General features: G+C 43.2%; 1 protein-coding gene across 3 annotated transcripts in view; it reads left to right on the top strand.

The window, feature by feature from the left end:
• The first annotated feature begins 7,580 nt into the window (after positions 1-7,580).
• The window catches only part of ASXL1 (ASXL transcriptional regulator 1), a 66,825-nt gene continuing 48,019 nt past the window's right edge, over positions 7,581-26,386 (top strand). For 2 of the 3 annotated variants that reach the window (XM_082858086.1, XM_082858087.1), the window contains exon 1: positions 15,880-16,027. In XM_082858086.1, coding sequence (XP_082714212.1) covers positions 15,950-16,027 — 78 coding nt within the window. In that variant the 5' untranslated portion in view covers positions 15,880-15,949. Of the gene's footprint in view, positions 7,658-13,494; positions 13,593-15,879; positions 16,028-26,386 lie in introns of those variants that run through there. The other variant, XM_082858088.1, reaches the window with a different exon arrangement.

A 26,386-nucleotide genomic window follows, 5' to 3' on the forward strand; every position in this document is an offset into this window, starting at 1 on the left:
AGGGCACCTCCCATATTGACTTGCCATCACTTGAAATCCATCTATATGATGCAGGAACTGTGTCTAATTGGACTGTTAGTCCCCAGGGCTCAGCACAGGGCTTGTATCAGTACTAACTTATCAGTGCCAATTAAAGAAGGTGCCCCATGCTGTACTACTGTTTTCTGGGATAGAAGAGCCTCTCTTCTAGGACAGAGGGCAGGACGGTAAATAGGCCCACAGTCCCTGACCTTATCTGGCTGACAGTCTAATTGGGGAGCAGACATTGAGGAAGTCATTATTAATGTCAAGAGTGAATTATATTTTTCCTCATTACATTTTGAAGGAAGCTTTGGATGCTATGGGAGTGTAAAGGACTTAGTGAGTATAGGGCAGCAGAGAAGGCCTTGCTGAAGAAATATACAAGGAGGAGTCTGGGGCGACTGCACCCGTCTTGCTCCCCCTCCACTGCAGACCAGTGTTAGCACCCAGTCCTGCTTGAACGTATCCGTTCAGCAAACAAAGAGCATCTGCTCTGTGTCAGGCTCTGTGCTGTTGGGTCTGGGACCACAGAGTTGGGTAAGAGCCAGTATCTGAGCTCAAATCAGAGTTCTGTTGATTCCTGGTAGTTACAGGAGGCAATCAAAACTCCTCAGCCTGGAGAGCTACCTCCTGTCCCTCCCTTATGCCCCTACTAGGCCCCAGCCCACCTTTCTGCCCTTGGGTCCTCCTGCCCCACTGGACTGCTGACCCCTCCCCAACTGAACACACTTGTACTTTCATACACACGTGGAGGCTGTCACCCCCTTCCCCCATCATACTCACTGTCACTTCTACCTAGAACTCCCCTGAGCCACTCCTCTTTCCTCTGGGCCTTCAAGAACCAGGGAATCACCAGCTCTGTGAAGTCTGCCTTCCCAGCGTTTGTTACTTCATCCTTGTCCAAAATTGATGGTGGGTCTTAAGAATGTGTATAGTTATTTGTTTCCACGTCTGTGATCCCATTAGACCAGGGCGCCTTCAGAGTCAGTGACCTTGACTTTGTCTCTTTGGTGGGAACTAGGACGCAGTGGATAACTTAGGAACTGCAATTAAAATAGGGTAAAGAAATGCAACTTCTGTAATTGAAGGGGAAGGATACAGAAGTTAGAGAAGGGATGGGATTACTTAGCTTAGAGCAGTGGTTCTGAACCTAGGGCTCTAGGATAGGAGCAAGGTGGCAAAGAGTGTGAGGTATGTGCAAAGTTAGGTTACTTGGGTTTCAATCCTGGCTCTGGCATATAGTAGCTCCACAAGTTGGGACAAGTGGTTTTATTTCTCTGAGCCTTTGAGAAAAGGGGGAGTACTACTGTTACTAGCATTACTATATTGGCTTCAGAGGGTCTGGGCACACCCTGAAATGCTATAAAGAATTTTGTATAAATAGGTGTAAGTAAAGTTTGTCCAGAAAGAGGGTCCCTTGATTTTCAGCAGCTTTCACAGAATGTACAAACTAAGCAGAAGGGAGGCACTGTCTTTCTCAGTTGTCTGGTGCTGTGTAACAGATTACCTGAGAACTTAGTGACTTAAAACAGTAAACATTATCTCACACAGTTCCCAGGAGCAGCATATTTGGGTGATTCTGGCTCTGGATCTCTTATGAGGTTGATCTCTCAAGATGTTGGCCAGGGCTGAAGTCATCTGAAAGCTTGTCTGGGGCTACTGGCCGTGTAGACATCACCTCTCCATATGGCTGCTTGAGTGTCCTCACGACAGGGTGCCTGGCCTCCCCCAGAGCCTGTGATCTAAGAGAACAAGGCAGAAGCTGCAGTGTCTTGTATGACCTAGCCCCAGAAGCCACACATGGTCATTTGCAAAACATCCTATTGGTTCCATAGTTCAGCCCTATTCAAAGTGGGAGGGGACTAAAAAGGATATGAATGTCAGGGCTGGGAATCATGGGGGGGGGGGCGGGGGGGCACTTTGGAGGCTGGCTACCACAGTGCCTTAGAAGGAATTTGGAATGAGGAGTTTTAAGTTTAAATCTCGACTCCAACAACAACTAATTGTGTGATCTTGGGGAAAGCTCCTTTGCTTTACTGGCCCTGCCAATTTTCTTACTCAGCTCACATGGTGGGTTGTGATATTCAAGAGTTAAAGCCTGTGAAAGCCATTTATTCAAACCCTCAACTTCACATTCAGTTATTAGCAATCATTAAAGAGGAGGGGGAACAAAAGCCACTTGAGGCAGTGTGTAAGTTCATGTTTTCCGTATAAAAAATTGAAAATGAAGAAACAACCCAATTTCATCAAATTAGCACCACTCTTAAAATTTTGGTGTTTAAATGCACTTTAAAGTTTCTTTTCCTTCTTCACAGAGAAGGAATAGAGGAAATGTCTTAAATTGAGATGAGAAAGATTTATGGGAGATGAGAAAGATTTATGGTAGATGAGTACATTTCTTTAGTATTAAGAGATATTGAAAATTGGGATGGGCTCCTTAATGGGGTCCTGAAATCTCCACGTGAAAACCTTAAAGAATCAGGCAGAGGGCTTTTATTATCTATACTTTTAGTAAAAACTAGCTCAGGTCATCCTTTGAGGCCATTTGGGAGGGGACACCACAAATCTTTTTTTTTTTTTTTTTTTGCGGTACACGGGCCTCTCACTGTTGTGGCCTCTCCCGTTGCGGAGCACAGGCTCCGGACACGCAGGCTCAGTGGCCATGGCTCACGGGCCCATCTTCCCAGACCGGGGCACGAACCCGTGTCCCCTGCATCGGCAGGCGGACTCTCAACCACTGCGCCACCAGGGAAGCCCCCCACAAATCTTAAGTAAAATGAAAAGAAGTATTATTAAAGGTGTTCTCATACTGTTAAGCATTAAAATCTTTATTTTTTCATCATACTCAAATGAGTATGAGTAGCACATACTCATTCTAGAAGATTTGGAAACTACAGACAAGTGTAAAGAAGTGAAAAACATTATATCTGCCACCTTAATCTAAGCACTTTGTTTTGTGGCTTAGATGAAAAATAATTTTTTTCAATTAAAATAATGTGGGCTTCCCTGGTGGCGCAGTGGTTGAGAGTCCGCCTGCCGATGCAGGGGACACGGGTTCGTGCCCCGGTCCGGGAAGATCCCACATGCCGCGGAGCCTGCGCGTCCGGAGGCTGTGCTCCACAAGGGGAGAGGCCACAACAGTGAGAGGCCCGCGTACCACAAAAAAAAAAAAAAAAGTAATACTTTGTAGGAAACACCCTCCCCCCAAATTGGCTGTAGTCTCACAAGCCAGAAGTAACCATTATTAACATTTTGGTGGCGTAAAATGGGATTTAAACACGTTTTCAGCCTCATGGGAGACTGAAAAAACAGGAGTGGATTTAAGTGATGGTGAATGGCAGGTAAGCTGAGTTAGGGCTGCCCATCACGTGGGCAGATTCTGTGCCTAATGACCACAGTGAGGTGAGGAGGTCTCCATCTCTAAGCATCTTTACAACTTGCGTAGGTCTGTTCGGGTGAATCATGCCTCACTGTTTACCAATTCTGCCTGGGCAGGTTCCAAATACTGGATAGGGCTTATTCCATGGGAAATTTGTAGTTAGGGACTTTGTCCAATAAAGTAATTATTGAGTAAGGTCATCCAGATTGAGTGCCTACCATGTGCCAAGACTGTGCCAGATGTTGGGGGTATGATAATGACCTCAAAAAGATGCTAACAAGAGCACAGACATTAGACCAGAAATCATACAAGGAAATGAGATGTGGGAGGTACCAGGAGAGGTGCACATTTGTGGATCATCTGCTATGCTGGAAGTTTAGCAGATGTGATCTCACTGGGACCTGAGGGAGGTAATTTGACCTCTCTGAACCTCAACTTCATTTGAAACTGGGGACAGAGTCACTGGGAGAGAACATTCGTTAGTGTGGCAAACTCTGTTTCAGGGTTCACTGAAGGTTCACTGAAGTATAAAAATGAGACACTTTTTACACTTCAGACTCTAAACCTTCTCGGTGGCAAATACAGCTGGCCTTTAGTGAGTCTACTGTGTTCAAGGTGTTTCACAAAGGTCCCATTTAATCCCAATTCCACCTTTTGAGTTTATGTACCCCATTGTCTAAATTGATGGCTCTGAGTCAATGGGAGTTTTCATAACTTGACCAAGACCACACAGCTGGAGAATGACTGCAAGAAGATTTAAACCCAGGCCTGCTGAAGTCCAAAGCCAGTGGCAATACATTATCTCATAGTGAGGTTCCAGGGGTGTATGTGTCCTTTTGGAAATGCTTGGGTCTGCTGGTGGTGTGTTTGTTATTCAGATTCCTGAATGTGTGCTTTGCTCATAACTGTGCAGTTTGGAAACACTGACTCACCCCCAAACAGGGCAGGGTTGGATATCAGTCCCGTTTATCTTATACTGTCCTGTGGCACCTGTGTTGACTTCAAAGAAATTCTGTAATAAAAGCACTGTGATTAAAAACAGAAAAACACACACCAAAAAAAGGTATAGGTTTGTTTTTGGTGCTTGTGACAAGAGAATACACTCATGAGTGTCATTAACTTAAAAAATGACAGCTATTTAAGGTTTAGTGACTAAAGCCAATTTTCTAACACACATCTTGTATAGTCCTCTGAACATACTCTTTTCCCACTTAACTATGATGTTGTCATTAGTTTCCGTTTGATCCTGCAAGGGCAGAGACCTTGAACGTTCACATCTGGATTCCCCCATGGCTTGACCCAACTGACAGCCAGGCAGAATTGACCGAAAAACTTAAAGGCGTTTCCACGGTGCCTGCCTACATTAGCTTTCTTTTGCTACTGTAAAAAGTTACCAGATTTAGTGGCTTAAAACCTTCTGTCTCACACTTTCTATGGGTCAGAAGTCTGGACTGTGTGGCTTAGCTGGTTCTTGGATACAGCTAAAATCAAGGTGTTAGTAGGACTGGACTCCTCTCTGCAGATTCCGGGGTTGGGGTGGGGAGAACCTGCTTCCAAGCTCAGTCAGGTTGTGAAAGCTCAGTCCCATGAGGCCGCAGGACTGAGGTCCCATTACTTGCTGACAGGGCTTGTTCTCAGCTTCTAAAGGCTGCCTACATTCCCTGGCTCATGGCCCCTTCATCAACAGTGGGTTGAGTTCCTCTCAAGCTTCGAATCGGATTCTTCTCCTGCCTCTTCTCTCCAAAGCATCTCTTTTGCATTCCTCTTCTGCTTTTTAAGGGTCCATGTGATTACACTGGGTCCACCCTGATAATCCAGGATAATCTCCCTATTTTATGGTCCTTAATTCCATCTGCAATGTCCCTTTTGCCATGGAATGTAACATATTCACAGGTTCCAGGGACTAGGGCATAGATAGTTTTAATTTTTGGGGGGGGAGGGGGTGAGGAGGACGTTATTCTGCCAACCACAGTGCCTGTACTAAACATGTAAATTTTAGAATTAATCTTCTCTAGTTGACTCCTTGGAGGTCAGAGGGGGATGAAGCTACTCAAGAAGAAAACATTTGAAACAAGCCAAATGACTTGTCAAAGGTCACTGCGTCTGCTGTAGATTAAACCACCATCACCACCACCACCCCTTTGTGAAAAATCAGGTCAAACAATTTTTTGGTCGTGGAGGTGGGGTTCTTCCTTTCCCCCTATTGGGGTGAAGTTAGAAGCGGACAGAAGATTTAAAAAACATGCCTATTTCACCTTCTACAGTCTATTCACTTTGCAGGGTTTTGTTTATTGGATGTGCAAGTCTTCTGTGTGACGAGTGTTAGAAGCAGGAGCACTGAACTCCATGATGTTAGGCTTTGGCAGCACGTGTTGATCTTCCCTAAGCACTGCGCTAACACCAGTGAGTGGAGGGTATGCTTCCTCACCCTGGGATAACTTTCAAATGTGGCCATTGACCCTTCCTCCCTAATTTTAAAGAAGTGGCCACTATCCAGTTTAGGACTGATTCTAGGAATGTTTCTGGACGTTGACTGGTTCAACAAATAGGCACAGAAAACCTGTGTGTTGGGTACTCTGAACATCATTTCATTTCATGCTCTGCAACCAAGGCTCAGAGAGGGTAAGTACGGTGCCCACTGCCCCTCAGCTGGTACCAATTATTAAACACTTGCTATATGTCAGGAGCCAAATTATATGGACCTAATGTCATGGTCCCCCTTCACACCCTCTTCCAACCTGCCAGGTGTTTTATGTTGATTTTAATCTCAATAATGCTGTGAGGTATTAGGCTGATAGCCATGGAGTGGCTTAGCCAGAATTCCGGTCTAGGTCCGTTTGACTCCAGGTTCTGTGTTCCCTTCAGGATATTGCCTCTAAAAAGGCCTCAGGTGCATTCTGGTAAGTATGTCCCCAAAGTCCAAGTTCTTCACACAACCCGTAATCGTATCACCAAGTTCACCAGGTGGCATGAACGCTGTAGGCTGCGTGTGCAGCTTCTGCAAATAAAGCTTCTGCAAACACATAGCGGCATGAAAGCACAGGAGGAAATGGAGAACTGTCTAGGTTCATCAATCGTGAAATAACCGTTTTACTGGTATGAGTATCTTTTTGTCTCATTATTATGCGGCAGTGAGTCATTTAGGGGAGGACCAAAAGGGAAAGTCCTGTCTCTTGTTACCTACAAGAAGTGTCAGTGAAAACCGCTCAGGCGGAGAGAGGCACAAAGTGGGCGCTGGAAGTCGAGCTACCACTTCTCGATCCCCCCCGCTTTACCCGCGTGGCGGCCCCAAGGCGAGAAGCGCCGAAGGGGTTAAACACAGCTCACGGTAGTGGGGCACAGGGCCACCGCCCCTTCCCAGCATCGCCTCCCAGAATGCCTCAGGCCCCCAGCCAGTTCCCGCACCTCGCGAGACTCCGCCCAGCCCCTTTCCCGAACGACTGTCCGGCCCCCTTCCTTACCGAGCTCTGCGCGGGGCAGAGGAAGGGAGGGGAGGGCGGAAAAGACGGGCCGCGGGGCACACTGGGAAGTGTGGTCCAAGAGTTTCACTCAGCCATATTCTTCCGGAGCGGGGGAGGCCAGAGAGGCAGCCGGGACTACGACTCCCAGCCGCCCTTTCGGTTTGTTTTTGTTCAAAAAAAAAAAAACCCCACACTCCCCCTCCTCACTCTTCACACACACTCACACACACCCACGGCAGACACGCACACACCCGGGCGCCGAAGGGAAAGCCGCGTCTCGCTTTCCCGCCCCGCCGCCAGTCCGGTCTTGGCCTCGCAGTAGAGCGGGAAAGCGGAGGCCGGAGCCGTGACCTCTGACCCCGTGGTTATGCGGAGCCGCCGCATTCCTTAGCGATCGCGGGGCTACCTCCTTCTCCTTCGCCGCTGCCGCCGCCGCCGCCGCCGCCGCCGCCGCGGGCGACTGACGCAGCGCGGGCGCGTGGAGCCGCCACCCCTCCCCCACCGCCGCCCTCGCGCCCGGTCTAGCGCCAGCCGGTCCCCGCGCGCCCGCCCCCTCTCCCCAGCCGCACCCGAGTTCTCGCGCGCCGCCGCCGCCACGCGCCCCCCGCCGCCGCCGCCGCCGCCGCCGCCGCCCCGCGCCGCCGCCGCCGCCGCCGCCGCCGCCGCCGCCGCCGCCGCCCCAGCCCACCCCGCCCGGAGGTCCCGCGTGGAGCCGCCGCCGCCGCCGGGGAGGAGGAGGATGAAGGACAAACAGAAGAGGAAGAAGGAGCGCACGTGGGCAGAGGCCGCGCGCCTGGTGAGGCGGGTCGCCGAGGGGGGCTCGATGGGGGGCGTGGGGGGTTGGCTTGCCGAGCACCCCCCACTGGGAGGGGGGAGGGGCGAAGCCCTGCCCACTGTAGGAGGGGGCGGGCCACCCTTTCTACTGGAAAGGGACAATCCCCCAAGGCGTTGGGTGGGGAGAGGTCCCCCGCCGGGTCGGAGGTGGCGCCTTTTTCTGCACGTCCCCCCTCTAAATTCCTGCGGAGGGGTCGAGCTGGCAGGCCGGCTCCTCCCCCTCCGGGCGGCGGGGCCCCCGCCTCCCCTCCCCCACTATTTGGCAGCTTCTAGGGGGTCTGGGGAAGCTTCGTTTATGCACTCGGGGGAGTTAGGTTTCCGGGAAGGGTCGGAAGCTCCTCCCTCGCTTCCTGGTGGGCAATGGGGTGGTGCGTTTGACTCCAGGGGTTGGAAAGAGCCCCCAGTTTCAAGGACGCGAGTGGCATTTTGAGCTTTCGCAATCTAAACCAGGTGTGTGGAGGGAAGCAAATGCTTACTCCCAGCTTGAACCCTGAGCCCTGGTTCTCAAACTTTAGTGTCCTGTGGGGACACCTGGGGAGGTTGTTAAGAATGCTCATCCTAGGGCCCTACTTAAGACCTACGGAGTCTGAGATTCTGGAGTAGAGCTTGAATATCTTCATTTTAACCAGCTTCTCGGGTTGGTTGTAAAGCAGGTGGCCCACGTACCACACTTATGAGATTCTGCTGACCGGACTTCACAAGCTAGACTGGAAACAGGCACTCTTCAGAGAACTAACTACACTTCGCAAAGAATGTATGCGTGTGTTCTCTCTTCCTTAGTGTCCTGGTGCATGTATACTTGAAGTGTTGGGCAAAGACCAAGTGTCTCTGAAGATAATGCTCACTGAGGACTTAGCAAAGGAGAGAGTAATTTGAGTATTTGAAGCTGCCTTGTAATGGGGGTTGTGAATTTTCTGTTCTCAAAGTGTCAGAGGACTTGCAAGTGAAATATCTTCCTTTTGGATTTGCACCCACAAAGCTAAGACACTTTGAGACATGTTCTTATAAAATCTTGCTGATGACAGTAGTAACAGGTTATGCTTGTCTCAGAGATGTCACTTCCTCATAACTGTCACAAAGCAGGGTTATAGTGCAGATAGTATACTTGTCTCTTGACACCCTGTAGTTTATATGTAATTGCTGTAATTCACTTTTAATGATGAATGAAGCTCAACCTTCTAATCTTTCATTTTATTGGGAAGTAGGGTTCCTGCCTCAAAGGTGTTGTGCAAAAAAAGACAAATATGTGTTGGAGGTTTTTACAAATCTTTGGTACACCTTTTTCGTTCTTGGAGCCTGTAAAACTCAGTTATTGACTTAAAAGAACTAACTCTGTTTGGTTTATAGGGGAAATTAAACTGGTGTACCTGATCCTCTTCCTCAGGCATTTGTTGCCCAAGAAACAGAAGTAGCAATTAGTTTGTATGCTGAAGTTTTGTGCTTCAGTTAATTTGTTTTGGTTTGGCATATGAAATTTGCAGATTTTGAAGTACCTAAATACTTTTTTCAGGTTCAGTCAGATTTGGAAGCTTTGTTTAGCTTTCAGGATCTCTTGGTAGTTTCAGGATTTCTCCATTGTTGCTTTACCTGAAGAGAGTAGAGGAGAGCCAAAAGGACATGCTCTCTTTCTCCTGGAGGTTGAGTCTGTTTATTGAAATTCTCCTCTGAGTTTCTGTTCTGCAGGTGTTTATGACTCTGGGCACCAACAGGAAATTTGCTTGCCAGAGTTTTACTTGTTAGAGGTAGGTGAAAGTACCTTTAAATCCTGTGTTATTTATGTCTCGACAGAATTCTAAAGTCTGCTTGTCTCAAAGCTTTGTTGGCTCTTCCTAGTTGAAAGTCTCTAGGAATTTGGGGTCCACTCTTAAGCCTCTTTAGGCTCTTGAATTTACGGTGATCTGCACTCCAGTATCTAAGTTGCTATTTCTGTTTTATCATTGGCTCAACTCATGCTAGATTATCCCAGTAAGTTCTTTCTCTTCTTTTACTTCTATGGTTCTTCATTAAAAAATAGTAAGTCCTACTTGGAATTACTTCTGGTGCTCTTAAACACATGAAAGATGACTTGTGGGTATATGGTGTGTAGTTTTGCCTGTCTTTTATTGTTTTTTGTTTAGAATTTTCTGTCCCTTTGGATGGGACTAGTTGGTGAGCGAGGGGGAACTTTTAGAGTTCTCTCCTCATTTGGGGAAAAAAAAATTGTTGTAGCAAACCAAGTGCTGGAGAGTTTGTGAGGCTTAACACTGGCTAGAGAAAACCTTGACTCTAGTGAGCTATAATGATAGGGCTGGAGATTAGATCTAATTACTCTTTGGACAGGTGAATTTGGAGTGCTTGCAGTGGCGATCAGATGCACTTGCTTGGGGGCAGTTTCATATTGCTCCCAACCTTGCTCACATTGGTGGCTAAAGTGATACCAGGAGCCCTTTTAAAACTATTTTGGTAGGAAAGAAGAGACTTCTGGACAATTTCAGTAGTGTAGTAAGCCCCAGGAGGTTGATTTTTGCAGCTGTTAATTATGTTGTTGAGAAGTAGATATTCTTCTTTCAAACATTTTGTAGTCTTGTTTTTCCTAGATGTAGGAGGTAGACTTTAGGGGGTTGGGTGGGTGTAAATCCTCCTACTTGTTAGGAACAATTTGTTTGGGAGAAATAGCTGAGTGGATTTCCCTTTAGATTGAATGCCCTTAAATGGATTCTCCCTGGCTTTGAGAAACTCTTCATTGCATGCTTTATCTTTCACTTTGATTCATGACTGACCATTCTTACATCAAACATTTTTTTCCCTTTGAAGTTGGAGAAGAGATACTTTTTTTTTTTAAGTATGCTTTAGAAAGACGGACTAGGGATAGAACACTGCTGAATTGTTCTTATACTGAAAGCCGGAGGCATGTACAGTTTTAATAAAAGTGAAAACTTTGTATCTTTTGATGTAACTTCCCTTTAGAGATTTTGTTTCCTCTCTCTTAGATTCTCAGGCTCTTCCTGACTGCTGTTTAAATAATTGGTAGCTAATTTTTCAGTCATGCTTCTTTAAAAAAAAAAATTACCATACAAAAATTCACTAGCTTAGCTCACAATTAGTATCAAAGAAGTTATATCTGTGGCAGTGAACATTAGTAGCTTGTATTGTGGGTTTGTTCAAGTCAACACTGCTTAACTTGGCACTTAGGTTCTTGGAATACAAAGATGGATAAGGTTTGCCCTTGGGGAACTTATGGTTTTTCTGGGGATGGAGAAGGTCCAGACAGGTGAATAGAATTTCATTACAGCCATGGTCAGTGCCATCATAGATGTATGAATGGTAATAGACATCCTGGTTCCTGCTTATTGTCTAAGCATAATTATGAATAGCTTCTCCTTTTACTCTCAAGTGTCCTTTGGAAGATAAATTAGCAGTGTTGTGCAACTATGGGGCAATGAAAAGAGACATTTGAACTGTCTGGCAGAGAGCAGAGAAGGCTTCCTGGAGGAAGGTGCTTTCCGAACTGAATCTTGAAGGGTGAGTAGGAGTTAGGCCTGTCACAGAGGACGTAAGCAGGAGCTGGTAACAAAAAATAGGAGTGTGTGTGTTTATTTGCAGGGTGGAGAGTGTGGGAACTGGGTAGAACTACACATAGTTATTGGAACATAAAGTTTGTGGAGAGACAGGCAGAGATCAAATTGTGAGGGCCTTGTACGCCAGGCCAGCACACACCTACTTGGTGCCAGGCACTGTAGGCACTCAGTACATTATCTCTAATCTGTACAACAACTCTGAGAGGAAGATCTCAGTATCCTTCCTTCACAAACGAAGGAACCTAGGCTTAGGGTGGGTAGGTAACTTGCCCAAGTTTAGAAGACCAGAATTTGAATTCCTTAGAACCACGTCTGTCTGGTTCTAAAACCTGTGCTTTTCCAGTGGACTAGTGGTCTCTCTGGAAGCTTCAGCTTTCGCTGTGTATAATTAGGTTTCTGTTGAAGGACTTTAAATTGGGAAAGTGATTAGGGCAGGTTTATTTTGTTGGACTGACTGGGGCTATATAGCAGGGTAAGTTATGCAAAAACGGGGATTTGGTCTTTTTTTACTGGTGAATTTTTAGAATTGTCCCTAGCACAAAGTGAGTATTTCACGTATTTGTTGAATGAAGGATGGCAGTGGAGTACGAATGAATTTGAGGAAAGCGGGGCTGGTTGCAGGGATATTAGCGGAAAGGCTATTGTGTCAGGTCAGGTCAGAAACTGGTGGTTGGGAACTGGGGGACAGGTGAGAGTGAAGGGTGATGCCTGGGTTTCTGAATTTGGTGATGAGACAGGCTGCCGACCAACGAGAGGAATGTTAGAAGGCGGGGTGGTGGTGGTGGTGGATGAATTAGAGTAGGTGAGCATGTGGGACGTCCAGTACAGAACTGAGTATTTGGAGTCTGAAGCTTGGGAAGCAGTCCGCACTCCAGGCTGGAGGTAGAGATTTGGGAGTTATCAGAATTTTGGTAGTAGTTGAAACTGTGAGAGATGATAATGACACCCAAGGAGAATGTAAAAACTGAACAGAGAGAGGCTAAGAATGGGACCATGGTAGAGGTTTTATTTCAGCAGCTACTCCTCCAAAACTTGCCTTTCTTTAGTGCTCAGGGTTCATGTTCTTCCACAGAGAGAACCTTCACAGCAGTCCTGTGGGACTGTACATTTTACTTGTGACAGAGCAGTACAGTACTTCGTTGTTAGGGTTGTTAAATGACTGCAAGATGTTGGTGTGGTTTGGAGTAACCTCAGCAGCTGCACTGGTAGAGATGGTACAGAGATATTGACAGCCTCTCTTTTTTCCTCCCTGAGAAGAATAACATTTATAAAACAACTCAGCTTTTTCAAGTGAGAGAGCTCTGGTTGCTCACTATGACCTTACTGCCAGGACTTAGTTATAGATGTCGCTAACATAAGTGGGATGTTCCATTTCTCATTGTTTGCTTGCACCAATCATATAGGATCACAGCATCATGTTGCCAAATGGCAAAATGTACTGTGGCAGTTAACAGAATTGCACAACCCAGTGGCACAAAAGCCATCATTTAAAAAATGTGGGTACTGGGAATTCCCTGGTGGTCCAGTGGTTAGGACTCTGTGTTTTCACTGCCAAGGGCACAGATTCAGTCCCTGTTTGGGGAACTAAGATCCTGCAAGTGTGGCCCCCACCCCAAAAAAAAGATAAAAAAATATGGATACTAATCAAAGTACCTTGGGAAAGAAAATCTAAATGCATTTCTTTTTTTTTTTTGCGGTACACGGGCCTCTCACTGTTGCAGCCTCTCCCGTTGCGGAGCACAGGCTCCGGATGCACAGGCTCAGCGGCCATGGCTCACGGGCCCAGCCGCTCCGCGGCATGTGGGATCTTCCTGGACCGGGGCACGAACCCGTGTCCCCTGCATTGGCAGGCGGACTCTCAGCCACTGCGCCACCAGGGAAGCCCCTAAATGCATTTCTGTCTTATAATTTATTGCATAGAAAACTATGTATTCTGTGGTTTAGCCGTATTAACAGCATCAAGTTAAGCGGTAATCAAGGTTGCTAAGGCCCCACATATCATAACATGTATGCTAAGAGGTTGTGTGTTTTCAGAATTGAGAATTAGAATATTTCATCTAATTGCAGTCACTTTCAGCAGCTGTTAGATATATGTGTAATTTGGTTTCAGAAGTAATTTTGTCTGTGGAAAGACTAAATTGTCAGCAGCGGTACCTCATAGCAGAATTGTAGCCCATGTTATATAGTGATGGATGTAAATGGAAGTTGCACACTGAAATCAGAACACTTATATTTTCTTCAGGTACTAGAAAACTACTCAGACGCTCCAATGACACCAAAACAGATTCTGCAGGTCATAGAGGCAGAAGGACTAAAGGAAATGAGGTTTGTATGGCTCTTGTTGCTTAATGTCAGGGTTTCACAGGACACGTGACTTCCTGCACTCAGGCAGTGATATGAGAAAGTCTGCATGTGCATATATGTGTACATACATACACACACACACACACGTCCGGTGGTGGTGTGGAACTATCTCCCATGTTGTGTGTCCTCTGGGTGGAGGGTGGGAGTGGCTCAACATTCATTTGTTTTCATCAGAGTTTCAGTGGCTTTCCCTATCCTTGCTCTCCCATAATTTCGACATGGAGCTTGTTTTTTTGTGTAAGGAGTCAGCACATTTTCTCATGTACTCTGTTTTGCAAGTTTCAGTGATAGAGAAGGGACAGACTCTGATAGGCTCCATCGTGTCTAAAACTTCCCTTCTCTCTATACCATATCTTTGAAGTCCTTTGTTTTAGGATCAAAGAAGGGTGGTCTAATCACCATAAAACCCACTGGCTTTTTTTCCCCCTACTGATTCTAGGCATTCATGATATGAGCATACTAAATTTGGAGGTGACCTTGATTTTCTTATCCTGTGATATATTTTTCCTAGAGAAGCAACAGATTGGAAACACAGAAAGAATTGCAGGCACAAACAAAAATCAGTGCCTGTCCTGAATCCTTTCTCTCCTCACCCCAACCTTTTTTAAAATTAAAATGAAAGAGGAGAGCACAGCACAGTTCCTTCTCGGGATTCAGAACAGACAGCATATATTCTGCTGGTTAAGCTTTAGCTGCTTGAAATTGATCTTTTAGGATCGAAAGATCCTCACTTTCCAGTTGTCAGTTCAAACATTCTCTAGCTGACGTTTTGTGGGGAGGGAAGATCAGGATTGTCTAGATACATTCATTTAAATACTACCTATGCACTGTGTAGTGTTATAATTGTTTTTTTTTTGTTTGTTTGTTTTGTTTTTATGTGCTATTTCCCATCATGCTGCTGTCTGCACTGCTGTTGGACCCCTGTGCCTATAGAAGGTAAATTAGTCCCTTTGGGACAGATGGAGTTGAGAACCTAACTTGTTTCTGCTTCTAGCTCTTACAGGAATTATGAAGCAGTCATGGTGGCTCGTGATGAGTGAGCAGCTCTGTGATTTGTAGACAGAGGTATAGTGTGTAGGAGTCACACTGTTTCAAGAAAGACTCTGCCAGCATGCCTTTCCCCACTGTAGCAGAGACATTAGCACACCCACTTGATACTCCAGATTCTGCACAAGGTTTCTTTTAGAGATTGGTTCTTCGTGAAATTTTTTTTTTTTTTTTAGCATCCAGTGTGTTCCAAAGCCGAATAAGTAATAGGGTTTTTTTAATGGCTTTTTTAGACTCAGAATTTATTTTTAACACTCTGCATAAATTAGGGCCTCTAATTCTGAAAAATGCTGAGAGGCTTTACTTGAGATATTTATATTTATTTAACATGCTGGGGAGAGGGAAGAGAAGGTGCACAGGTGAACCCTAGCACTAACATGCTAGCGCCAAACTCAGTTAATATTAATAATGGACATTTGTCTGTATTTTTGATAGCTTTTCTGTTTTAAGATTTAGTAAGTAGTCGCTAACTCACATGAGTTGTCATTGTTTTGCGACCTACTGTTGTAGCAGGGACCATGATATAACTTAATATGCTATCTCTTTTTGGTTTAATGTTTGAGCATTATTGGGTACTAAATCCATGTGACTTTCTATATTCAAATTTAAATGATTGCTCCCGGGTAGATATAAAATAAAACCCATCTTTCCCCCTTCCCAACTGAGAAAAAGCAAATGAAATACTGTTCCTTTTGTGTGTTTATTAGAAAATGTTAACTGGAAAAAAAAAGTGTGCTTATTTTCTTGGGACAGCACCAGTGATCCTGTGGTTTTTGTGTTGAAAATGTTATGTGGCAGTTTCTGAGCATGATACGCAGGTTGGAATATAGATGCTAGGAAACTCGGTTTTGTTTTTAATTAACATTAAAATTTAATTTAAATATTTTGGGTAAATAAAAATATTGGGTAATTTTTTTTTCAAAACTCCTGAGTGTACCTGAAAAATCATTGTGTAGTGTTTCTAAATTTCTTGAGAGTTTGGTTCATATTGTCAAAAGGCACTAAAGGATTGTCAGGTATGGAGTGGAGATATCAGATAGCATGTCTTATCCCAGAGCTCTCTGGGTGTGATTTATGTGAATTTCATTTGTTGCTCTTTTGCCACTTTCAAAGTAGAATTCTTGTCATGGGATGTTTTCTTTTATATTTCTTCCTCTTTTTCTTGATTTAAGAGTGAGTTAAAGGGTATTAGAGCTTTGAGTAAGTAGACATATTGATTTGTATGACCACCTTCCATCCTTGTATGTTTTTACAGTGGGACATCCCCTCTTGCATGTCTTAATGCCATGCTACATTCCAATTCAAGAGGAGGAGAGGGGTTATTTTATAAACTACCTGGCCGAATCAGCCTTTTTACACTCAAGGTAAGTAATATAAACTCTACTTTAGTGCAGTGGTTCTTCAGCTTTTAGTGTTCCTAAGAATCACTGGTAGGTCTGGAATGTGGCCCATGAATTTGCATTTCTAATAGGCAGGCAGGTGATGCTGATGCTGTTTTTCTGAAATGGCGCATTGAGGTGTTCTGGTGTGAACAGAGTATTAGGAATTATTTAGTCATATCAGCTATTGTGTCTGTATTCAGTTTTTCCTTGTTTATATCTGCAGATTGTATGCAATAGAGGGATAAGTATGTGTGGGGGTAATTGCAAATGTGCCTTAATTATAGTTTTGTTTGTAATAATATGTGAAGGATAAATTACTGGACAGCCAAGTAAGACCTAGTCTATGGAAAATAACTGAAATGTGAAAATACTTGTGGAAATTCAAAAACTCAGCATTTACCAAGTGACACTAATTACAAAGCAAGAGAACTTAAATCAGGTTCAATTCGTAAGCTTAAATAGAGCTGAAATGAACAAGCTAATTATTTTTCTATGATTTGTGATATACATCATTTAAACCAGGGATTGGCAGATTTTTTTCTGTAAAGGACCAGAAAATAAATATTGTAGGTTTTGTGGGCCACACTGTCTCTATCGTAACTATTCAACTCTGCCATTGAAGCAGGAAAACAGCCACAGAGAATGCACAAACGAATGGGCATGGGTGTGATCCAATAAGACATTATTTATGAAAAGAAGCAGTGGGCTAGATTTGGCTTGGGGGTGTAGTTTGCTGACTCCTAATTTAGACATAGTTAACCTGTTGATGGTGAGAAACTGAAAATTTGATGCTGATCCTTATAATCTTCCAAAATGTCGTTATAAATTGCAGTAGTCCATAAACAGACTTTTCTCTTTTAGTTTTGTTTTTGATAGACTTGTTTTCTTTAATTAATTAAAAATTAAACACTTGAACAAATACCAACTATATAACCTGTGGTCATAAAACTTGATCTTTAAGTACACATCAGATGTATCTTATGTTCAGATATCTGTGCTGTTCTCTATGTTGTTTTTATTTGTAGTATTTCAGACTTTAAAAGGCAGCATAATGTAATGTCAGAAACTGAGCCTTGGAAGAGTCAGAGCCCTGAATTCAAAATTTAGCTTTGTCACCTGGGACAGATTTAACCCCTCTTTATGGTGGTGTATGCATCTCTGACAGTCCTTAATAAATGGTACCCTTTATGATATTCCTTTAGGTTCCTTATCCTTAATTGCTTGTTAATGGCATTTTTCTATTATGTATTATTAAATATATTGTAATTATAGGTAATTATGTATAGTTATAGTTGTGTGTATTATATGTGTTACAAATGTGCCTGTTAGTGGAACATTTCTCTTTTAAGAGGGAGAAGAAATACCTATTTCTATGGATACCTTAAGGATAGGAATTGAGTTTCATTTGTCCTTGTAATTTGGCTCTGGGCAGAATTCTTGGCATAGTCCATGTTTAATAAATTTTTTTTTAAATAAATTTATTTACTTATTATTTTGGCTGCATTGGGTCTTCGTTGCTGCATGTGGGCTTTCTCTAGTTGCGGTGAGTGGGGCTACTCTTCGTTGCGGTACGGTGCGCGGGCTTCTCGTTGCAGTGGCTTCTCTTGTTGCGGAGCACGGGCTCTAGGCACATGGGCTTCAGTAGTTGTGGCACGTGGGCTCAGTAGTTGTGGCTTGTGGGCTCTAGAGCGCAGGCTCAGTTGTGGCACACAGGCTTAGTTGCTCCGCAGCATGTGGGATCTTCCTGGACCAGGGCTCGAACCCGTGTCTCCTGCATTGGCAGGCAGATTCTTAACCACTGCACTACCAGGGAAGTCCCTGGTAGACTTTTAGCTTGGTTGATCATCCGTGCGTGCTATCCGTGCGTGTCTCTTTTAACATTTTGACCTGTTAGAAAGCGATATGTGCAAATGCAACAGAAAGTAAAATGCAGCAGGGAAAGTGAAGGTAGCCCATAAATTCTGCGATTTGTAACCTAAATGATAATTTATATTAATAATATTTGAAAAAATTGGATTATAATTTCCTTATAGCTTTACTGCTTGTTGTATTCAGTTAATATATTTGCCATGATGGCATTGATACATACAGGCACACCTTATTCTCCACCACTGCCCCCGCCCCTCCCAGGGCTCCTTGAGAGTCTGAAGTATCGATTAGTCTTATTAATTGCCTCATTATCACCACACTATCTTCCAGAAGTTGTGCAGGCATTTACTTTATTGTTATTTGGGAATGGATAAGAAAGGATACCAAAAATCTGAACCAGCTGATTACCATCCTATCCTCATCACCCGAGGACCCAGGTCTGCTGAATAAAGTACAAGGTGGTGCATTTTTTCCTTTCTTATCCTCATTTGAAGAAATTTCAAACCTACAGAAAAATTGGAGTACTACACTGAACACCCCACCTATCTTGCTTTCTTCCTAATTGTTACAAGTTTGCCACATTTGCTTTATCCCTCTCTACATATATACGCTTTTTTCCCCAGAACCATTTAAAAGTGTTCAACTAGTACTGGTACTTCACCCTTACATATCTTAGAATGTATGTCTTAGGAGCAAGGACATTGTCCTACATAACCACAATACCATTGTCATAGTCAAGAAACTTAATGATACAGTAGTATATAATATATAGTCCATATTCAGTTTTTTTCTAGTTCTAAAAATATTTTTTCTTTATTTTTGGCTGCGTTGGGTCTTCGTTGCTGCACGCAGGCTTTCTCTAGTTGTGGCGAGCGGGGGCTACTCTTCGTTGTGGTGCGCGGGCTTCTCATTTTGGTGGCTTCTTTTCTTGTGGCTCATGGGCTCTAGAGTGCAGGCTCAGTAGTTGTGGCTTGCAGGCTCTAGGCACGCAGGCTTCAGTAGTTGTGGCACATGGGCTTAGTTCTGCGGCGTGTGGGATCTTCCCGGACCAGGGCTCGAACCCTCGTCCCCTGCATTGGCAGGTGGGTTCTTAACCACTGCACCACCAGAGAAGTCCTGTGGCATTTTTTGGGTCTGTTTCTCATGTGTTAAGGAGAAGCATGTGCAGAATGGCTTGGTATTTTTCTCCCCACTGCCTGGAAATCTCTTCTAGTGGGCCATCAACGTCAGAAACCATGTGGTTTCACTACTTAGTTGAAAATAGGAGTTTTTTCAGTTCTGAATACATTTGTGTGGACTTATCTATGGTTACCAAAGCTTTACTGATAAGCTGGAGTCTTTGGGGGCATGCCACAGGGTTCCTTCTCTGATAAAAGTTGTTCTGGGTAATGCGATGGTACATTTGACACTATATGTAGATGCTTGCATCAGGCCTTAGAATTAGTACTCAGGGATGTGTGGGAGAGGTGAAATCTATCCATGCTTTGAATTCTTGTTTTGAGTTGCTTTTCTTAAGCTTTTCCTGAAGTCAGCTGTCAGTGTCCATCATTGCCTGGTTAGAGGTGGGATTTATATTGTTTTTTACACTTGGAATTTCCCATCCTTGTAAAACCAGTGAGAGCTCCTTTGTAGTGTTCTACATTTTTATGACTGTCATGCTGAACTACTTTGCTTTTGTGACTAGGTGTTTGTGTCATTGGTGAGTTTAACCTGGGTTGTGAGTTGTCATTGCAGCACTCACTGTCAGTCATGACTGCAGTCATCTGAACATTGTTCAGTTTTATTGTGGAATGATGCTCAAGTCAAAGTGTCATGGCCATTTGCACTTCATTATACCTTATGTAGTGATAGAGGGCTCAGCCTTAGGGGGGTCCTTTAATTCAACTAACAAGTCCAGTTGAATCTTTTTAGTATGTAGAATATATATTTTTAAAGTATTAAAAGATCTTCTTGGTAAAAAAATAAATGACTACACTTAAAGTATCCATCCATTAAAATTCACTGTTTGCAAATAAAAGAAAAGCAAATGGAGGATGAGAAGGAGGTAATTTTTGCAGTTTCACAATGTTATTTATAGATCTACAATTAAGTTTTTCGTATACAACTCCACACTTGCAGTGATTCCAGAACTATTTATATTACCATTAAATACTGAGGGGACTTCCATACAGTCAAATCATAGAGTCTGTCATTTGCGAGGCAGGACCAGAATCCATTTTGATTTTTGATAGGTACGCATCAAGCAAAGTGGGCTTCTAAAAATGCAAGTCATATCATCCACTGTCCTGCGTGGCCCTTGCCTACCTCTTTGATCTCTCCTGGCACCTTCTCCTTGGTCATTATACTTCAGCCACCCTGGCCTTCATTTACTCTGTTTCTCAAAGGCCCCAAACTTGTGTCCACCTCAGAGCCCTTGCACTTGCTAGCCCCTATGTCTGGAAAGCTCTGGGGTAACTTCTTGTCATTTGGTTGTTAGTCCAGAAGTACCTTCTCAGTGAGGCTTTCTCTAACGGTAGTTCCAATTCCACAACATTATGAGGGTTTTGGTTGTTTCACAGTCCTACCTTGTTTGTTTGGTTACTTGGTTATCATTAGCCTCCCTCCACTTGAATGTCAGTGCAGGGACTTGGTTTTCACTGTATCTCCTGTGTCTGGCAAATAGTACATAATGTAATAAATATTGGCTGAATGGAAAGTAGAAGATAGCATCATCAATATCTTAAGCCAACTAGTTCTCCTTGTAGTCTACCTTTCTTTTATATGTTTTATTATAGAATGTGCATATTCTGGGTTATTTTTTCCTCTCAGCAAGGCAACTTCTAAGAACCCTTTTTTTTTTTCTTGCTCTCTTTAGAGCAATTCTACGTTAATCTGTGAAAGAATCTGCTGACACTAGAAATAAATCTTGGGACTTCCTCAGTGGTCCAGTGGTGAAACTCCACGCTTCCAGTGCAGGGGGCGTGGGTTTGATCCCTGGTTGGGGAACTAAGATCCCACATGCCATGCGTGGTGTGGCAAAAAAGAAAAAAAAGAAAGAAATCTTTCCCTGGCTGTGGCCCTAATGTGGTTCTTCTAATTGCTGAAGGCAGAAACTGAGCCATTAGAAACAGTTTGAATGTTTTAGGTATCTTTTAGGTATCATGTTATTCTTTTTAGTTTTGAACTTTGGTCATCATCTTTGTTAGAAAAAAGAATTTCTTTCATATAAAATGGTAGTGACGTTTTTAGATGATGTCTTTTATAGTCTGTGTTAGCTTTATCAAATATATGATCTTTTTAGTGCGTAGAATTCTAGAATTTTAGTGTGGAAGGGGCTCTCAAATCATCCGGTTCATTTGCATTTTGCAGGTAGAAAACTGAACTTCTAACAGATTAGGTTTACCCATGACTGTGTGTCCTTGCAACAAATGCATTTGGCCAAGTTGGGACTAGAACCCACGGCCCTACCTTTTGAGTTTGATTTCTTTTCATTATGCCAATTCAGAATAAAGAGTTTTTCTTCAGGTTTTAGGATCTTTGGTTACTTCATCTTTTTAAAGCGTCTTATGAGTGCCTTGATACTTCTCAGAATGTTAGTTTTATTCTCGTAATGAAAATTCTTATAATTGTTAAGCAAAAGTAGCTTTTCATGTCCTTAGATTTGTACTCTTCAGTTATGGGTGGTTGGTTTGAATTTCTGCCCTCTGCATTAATCATATTGGCATTTCTGATTGTGGTCATTCTTTTCTGTACCAGAGTGAGTGGTATATGGTGGTAGTAAGAGCACTGGAGTCAGCTTGAGGTCTGGGGTCCAGCATAGTGCCTCAGGTCCTATGGAATATCTCCATTTATACTTCTTTGTCTCTAACACTGAGAAGTTGAAATAGATTGGTCATTTAAATACTTCAGGTGTAAAACCTTTCATATCATGAAATGGAGCTGCATGATGTAGATGACTGTGAAACTGCTCTGGTTGAAACAAGCATGAAGACCCCGCTTCTCCATCTGTCGTGGATTCTGCCATCCCTATCCCATTCGCCAAGCACCCAAGGCATCTTTCCCAGACCCAGGAGCTCTGTTGAAAACCTCCTAGAGTGAAAATTCAGTGAAGATCCTTCCTATGCTCACATTTTAGCATCTAGACTATTTTGTGTGAAAAGTAAGTCGGCCCTGGATATTTTTCTTTCCTGTTCTTTTGTGATGCATTTGGTATTTACTGGAGGCTGACTGTTTTATTACAAACCCTTTCCCACTCTGTACTGCATAGAAGGCCTACTTAGTAGACCAGTACCATTTACTCTGGTTAGTGGTAGCAGTAATTTGGTCTTGATGGAGGCTTTGACCCGTCATTTGGTAAAAGTTTCCTTATTGGAGTAATTCTCAAGGGCCGCCTGGATCCACCTTTGAAAAATGGGGTATTCTGTTGTCTGACAGGATATTCAGCAAGCTCAGGGAGAAAAGAGAACTTGATTGTTAATGGAGCCCTGGTTAGACTCTGGTTTGCCTAAGAGGTGAGCAGCCTTTTGTCCTGCTACCTCCAGAAGTTCAAAGCCCTGCAAGAATGAAGTGGTAAATGATAAAGGTCAGGGAACAGAGGTTTGGAAAGCACTACCACTGGAATTATTTTTTATAGCTCAGAGGGGTGGGCAGGATGATAATTTCAAGGTTTCTAAAGCAGTATATATATATTTTAACAAAAAGGTTATAAACATTTTTTAAGTGTTATTTTAAAGCATCAGGGTTCTAGGAAAATGAGGAGCTTGTATGTACTTCAGGCTTCCTTGGGACTGTGTGAAAAAATGCTTAAACTTTTCTGTGGTCAGCCAGTATGAAAACTGCGTTTGATCTCTTCTCAATCCTTCATATCAGACTTTTGGGGAGGGTTGTTTGAGGAACTTGTTTAGTGTCAGAAAGTTGCTTCTTATCCTAGTTTACATAATCTGGTAGAAAAGATGAAACTGATGCTTAATCGAGTGCTAACTATATTCCAGACAGGCATCGTACTGCTCACGTTGGTCTCTTGAAACATAAATGTGTTTCCTACTCCTGTACTAATGGGGGAAACAGCCTGAGAGAGTTTAAGTAAATGGTATGAAGTCATGTTTTTGGTTATTTGAGAGGTTGGTATTTAACAGACGGAGGACAGGTCAGGATATTCTAAGTTTCTCCCAAATGAGTTGGCTCTCAAATATGTGAGATGCATACTCAAGGTTCTGAAAGAATGACTTCAAATTCTTTGTGCATCATGAGGCAGGAGAAGAACAGGGAGCCAAAAAAGATGTCTATTTTCTTCTGGAAGATGCTGTCTTCTTCGATTCAGTTGTACTAGATGGGCTTTGAAATGTGTGCTTTTCCAGTCAGGTAATCCTTTTGTTTTAGTTTTCTCTTTGGCTCTTTATGCCAGCTTTTCTTTGGTAAATTAACTCCTGACAGTTCTTTTAAAACTCCTTATTTTTTTTTTTTGTCTGCATTTCCACTGCCACCTTAGTCTAAGTTATCCTTGTACGCTAGCTACTGAAATAGCTCCTGCCTGGTCCACTTGCTTTCACTTTTGCCTCCTTAGAATCCAGTTTGCTCTTTTGTAATCCACAAAGCAGCCAGAGGGGTTTTTTAAAAAACAATTTGATCATGACACATCTCTATTTGATTCAAGTCTGTGGTTTCCTATGGTGTTTACCAAAAAATCCAAACCTTGCTCAGCCACACTGCCCTTCTTTCAGTTCTTTGAATTCCTTAAGCTCTTTCCAGTTTTAGGGTCTTCTATTTGGAACTCTCTTCTCTCCACTTCTGCCTGGCTCAACTTAATGAGTATCAACTTAAATCTCAGTCCCTTAGAGGAGCCTTCTCTCTAAATTGGGTTTTCCTGTTGTGCCCTGAACTTTACTTCTTTTCACTTACAACTTTATAATTATATAATTATTTGGATGATTGTTTGATGCCTCTCCTGACCAGGTCTTAGGGCAGAGAATCTGTATTATTTTGTTCTGGGCTATATCCTCAGCATCTCTCATAGTAGGTGCTTAAAAATGTTTGTTAGATAAATGCAGTGGAAAAAGCATAGAAGGAGGTTGTTATGACTTGATTGGTAGCAGTTCTCTATGCCAAACAGTAGAATTGGTTCAGAATAGTAATTGTTAGTATTAAAATTGAAACATGTAGTACAGAATGTTTATCAGGATCTCTTTTTCAGGGAATGGAGTGTTTGAAAACCTCCAAAGTGTAAGCTTTGTTTTCTCAAAAGAAAGAAAAAGTAATGTCCAGTGTTGCCTTTGAAATCTAGTGCCGTATTGATTCCTGAGATTCTGTGTTTGCCTGCCTTCTTTTTTCTATTGCCTCTCCCTGAAAACTTTTAGGATCTTATTTCCATGATTATATGCTTTAGTGTGGGTCTTTTTGCACTCCGCATGTCTTACTCAAATGTCTGATGATTTTTGGTTGAGGGCTATTCTTGACTCTTAAATATTAGCGGGAACTTCAGTGTATTGTGGTTTTGTGGCTTCACTTGTCTCCTGCAGCAGTAGGTACTGGTTGTCACTTAGATGTATGGTACTGGAGTAGGGGTGCCCATCTCCTCCTAATGTAGACTTAGCAATTCCCACGTTCTCAATTCCATACCTCATCCTTGTCTGCCATGTACCTGGTTTAAGTTCTGAGCCTGTCTGGAATTTAGGGGGTGAAGCTGCTTGGGTCTTTTCAGTATCTCCTAGATTACTGTAATAGCTTCCTAACTGGTCTCCTTACTTTGCTCTTGCCACCCTCCTCAACACTGGAGCCAGGAAATTTTTTTAAAAGCTCATAGAGGGGCTTCCCTGGTGGCGCAGGGGTTGAGAGTCCGCCTGCCGATGCAGGGGACACGGGTTCGTGCCCCGGTCCGGGAAGATCCCACATGCCGCTGAGCGGCTGGGCCCGTGAGCCATGGCCGCTGAGCCTGTGCGTCCAGAGCCTGTGCTCCACAATGGGAGAGACCACAGCAGTGAGAGGCCCGCATACGGCAAAAAAAAAAAAAAAAAAGTTCAGTCAGACTGTGTCATTCCTCCCACCCCGCTTCACTCAGGGTAAAGGCCAAAATCCTTAGAGTTGCTTGCAGTGCCCTTTCGCCATCTTCGTCCCACCCTCACTCCCATCTCTCTTCCTCTTACTCTCTCCCCTTGTTCACTCTGCTTGACAAACACAGTGGCTTCTTTGGTGATCCTTTAACATGCAATCGCTATTCGTCTCCAGGATTTTGCCTGTGCTGCTTCAGCTGTCTGCAGTGCTTTCCCCCAAACACCTTCATGCGTCGCTCCCCCACCTCGTTCAAGTCTGTGGTCGAATTGCACCCTGATGCCTCCACACCGCATAGCTCTCCCAGTCCCCCTGTTCCCTGCCTTACGTTTTTTTTCTTGGTATTTATCACTGTGTGATATACCATATTATATATGTTTTGCTTATTGTTATTGTATGTCTCCTTTGACTAGAACTAGTCCTCTAGGGGAGGAGTTTTTAATTTTAGTTAATGCCGTCTCTTCAGCCCCTAGGAAAAAGTAGGTACTCAGTATTTGTGTGAGTAAATGAATCATAGTTTATTTCTTTTAATTTGGTAATATAGTGAATTAGTTCAGTAGAATTTTTTTCCAGTGCTCAAGCATCCTTGTATTCCTAGGATAAATGTCACTTTGACATGGTTTTCTTTTAAATAACACGTCATTGGATTTAGAGTATGAATAATTTATTTAGGATTCTTACATCTGTGTTCATAAGTGACCGATCTGATATTTTGATTTCAAACCTTGCCGTGTTTTGGTATTAAAACAAGCTGTGCTGTTTTCCCTCCATTGATTTTTGCAGTAGTCTCTTTAAGACAGAGATTATTTGGGTTTTTTTGGTAGAACATGCCTATGAAGGCTACTGGGTGTGATGTGTCTTACTTTGAGAATATGTTGTTTTTAACTTTTAAAAATTGTGAAATATATAAACTATACAAAAGAGAATATATGCAAATTTTGTTATTTTAGATAATAATAACTGAGAAATAAACTGCACACTGTATCCACCAGCCAGCTCAAGAACAGAACATCCTCTGCACTCTTTGAAACCTCTGCGCATATCCCTTTCTCTCCCTGTGGAAGATAACCACTGTTCTAATTTTCATATTAATCATTACCTTGCTTTTATTTCCAGGTTTGTCCACATGTGTATATATTGCTGAACATGCTTTAAAAATATCTTTATGTGAATGGAATCACGTTGTATGTATTTTTCTCTCACTTGCTGCTTTGTGCTTATCATTTCTGAGCTTGATGTGTGTTGGTGCATTTAATTGAAATACATCATATTTTCTGCTATATGCTGTCTTATGGTGTGAATATTCCATGATTTCTTTGTCCATTCTGCTCTTGGTGTGCATTTGGGTTGTTTCTAGTTCTCGCTGTAACAAACACTGCTGCATTGAATACTCTTGTACGTCTCTTGGCGCATGTGTTCGGTAGCTTCTCTAGGGTGTGTACATTGCTA

The sequence above is a fragment of the Leucopleurus acutus genome, assembly GCF_964270905.1.
Source record: "Leucopleurus acutus genome assembly, chromosome: 16".
NCBI classification, from domain to species: Eukaryota; Metazoa; Chordata; class Mammalia; order Artiodactyla; family Delphinidae; genus Leucopleurus; species Leucopleurus acutus.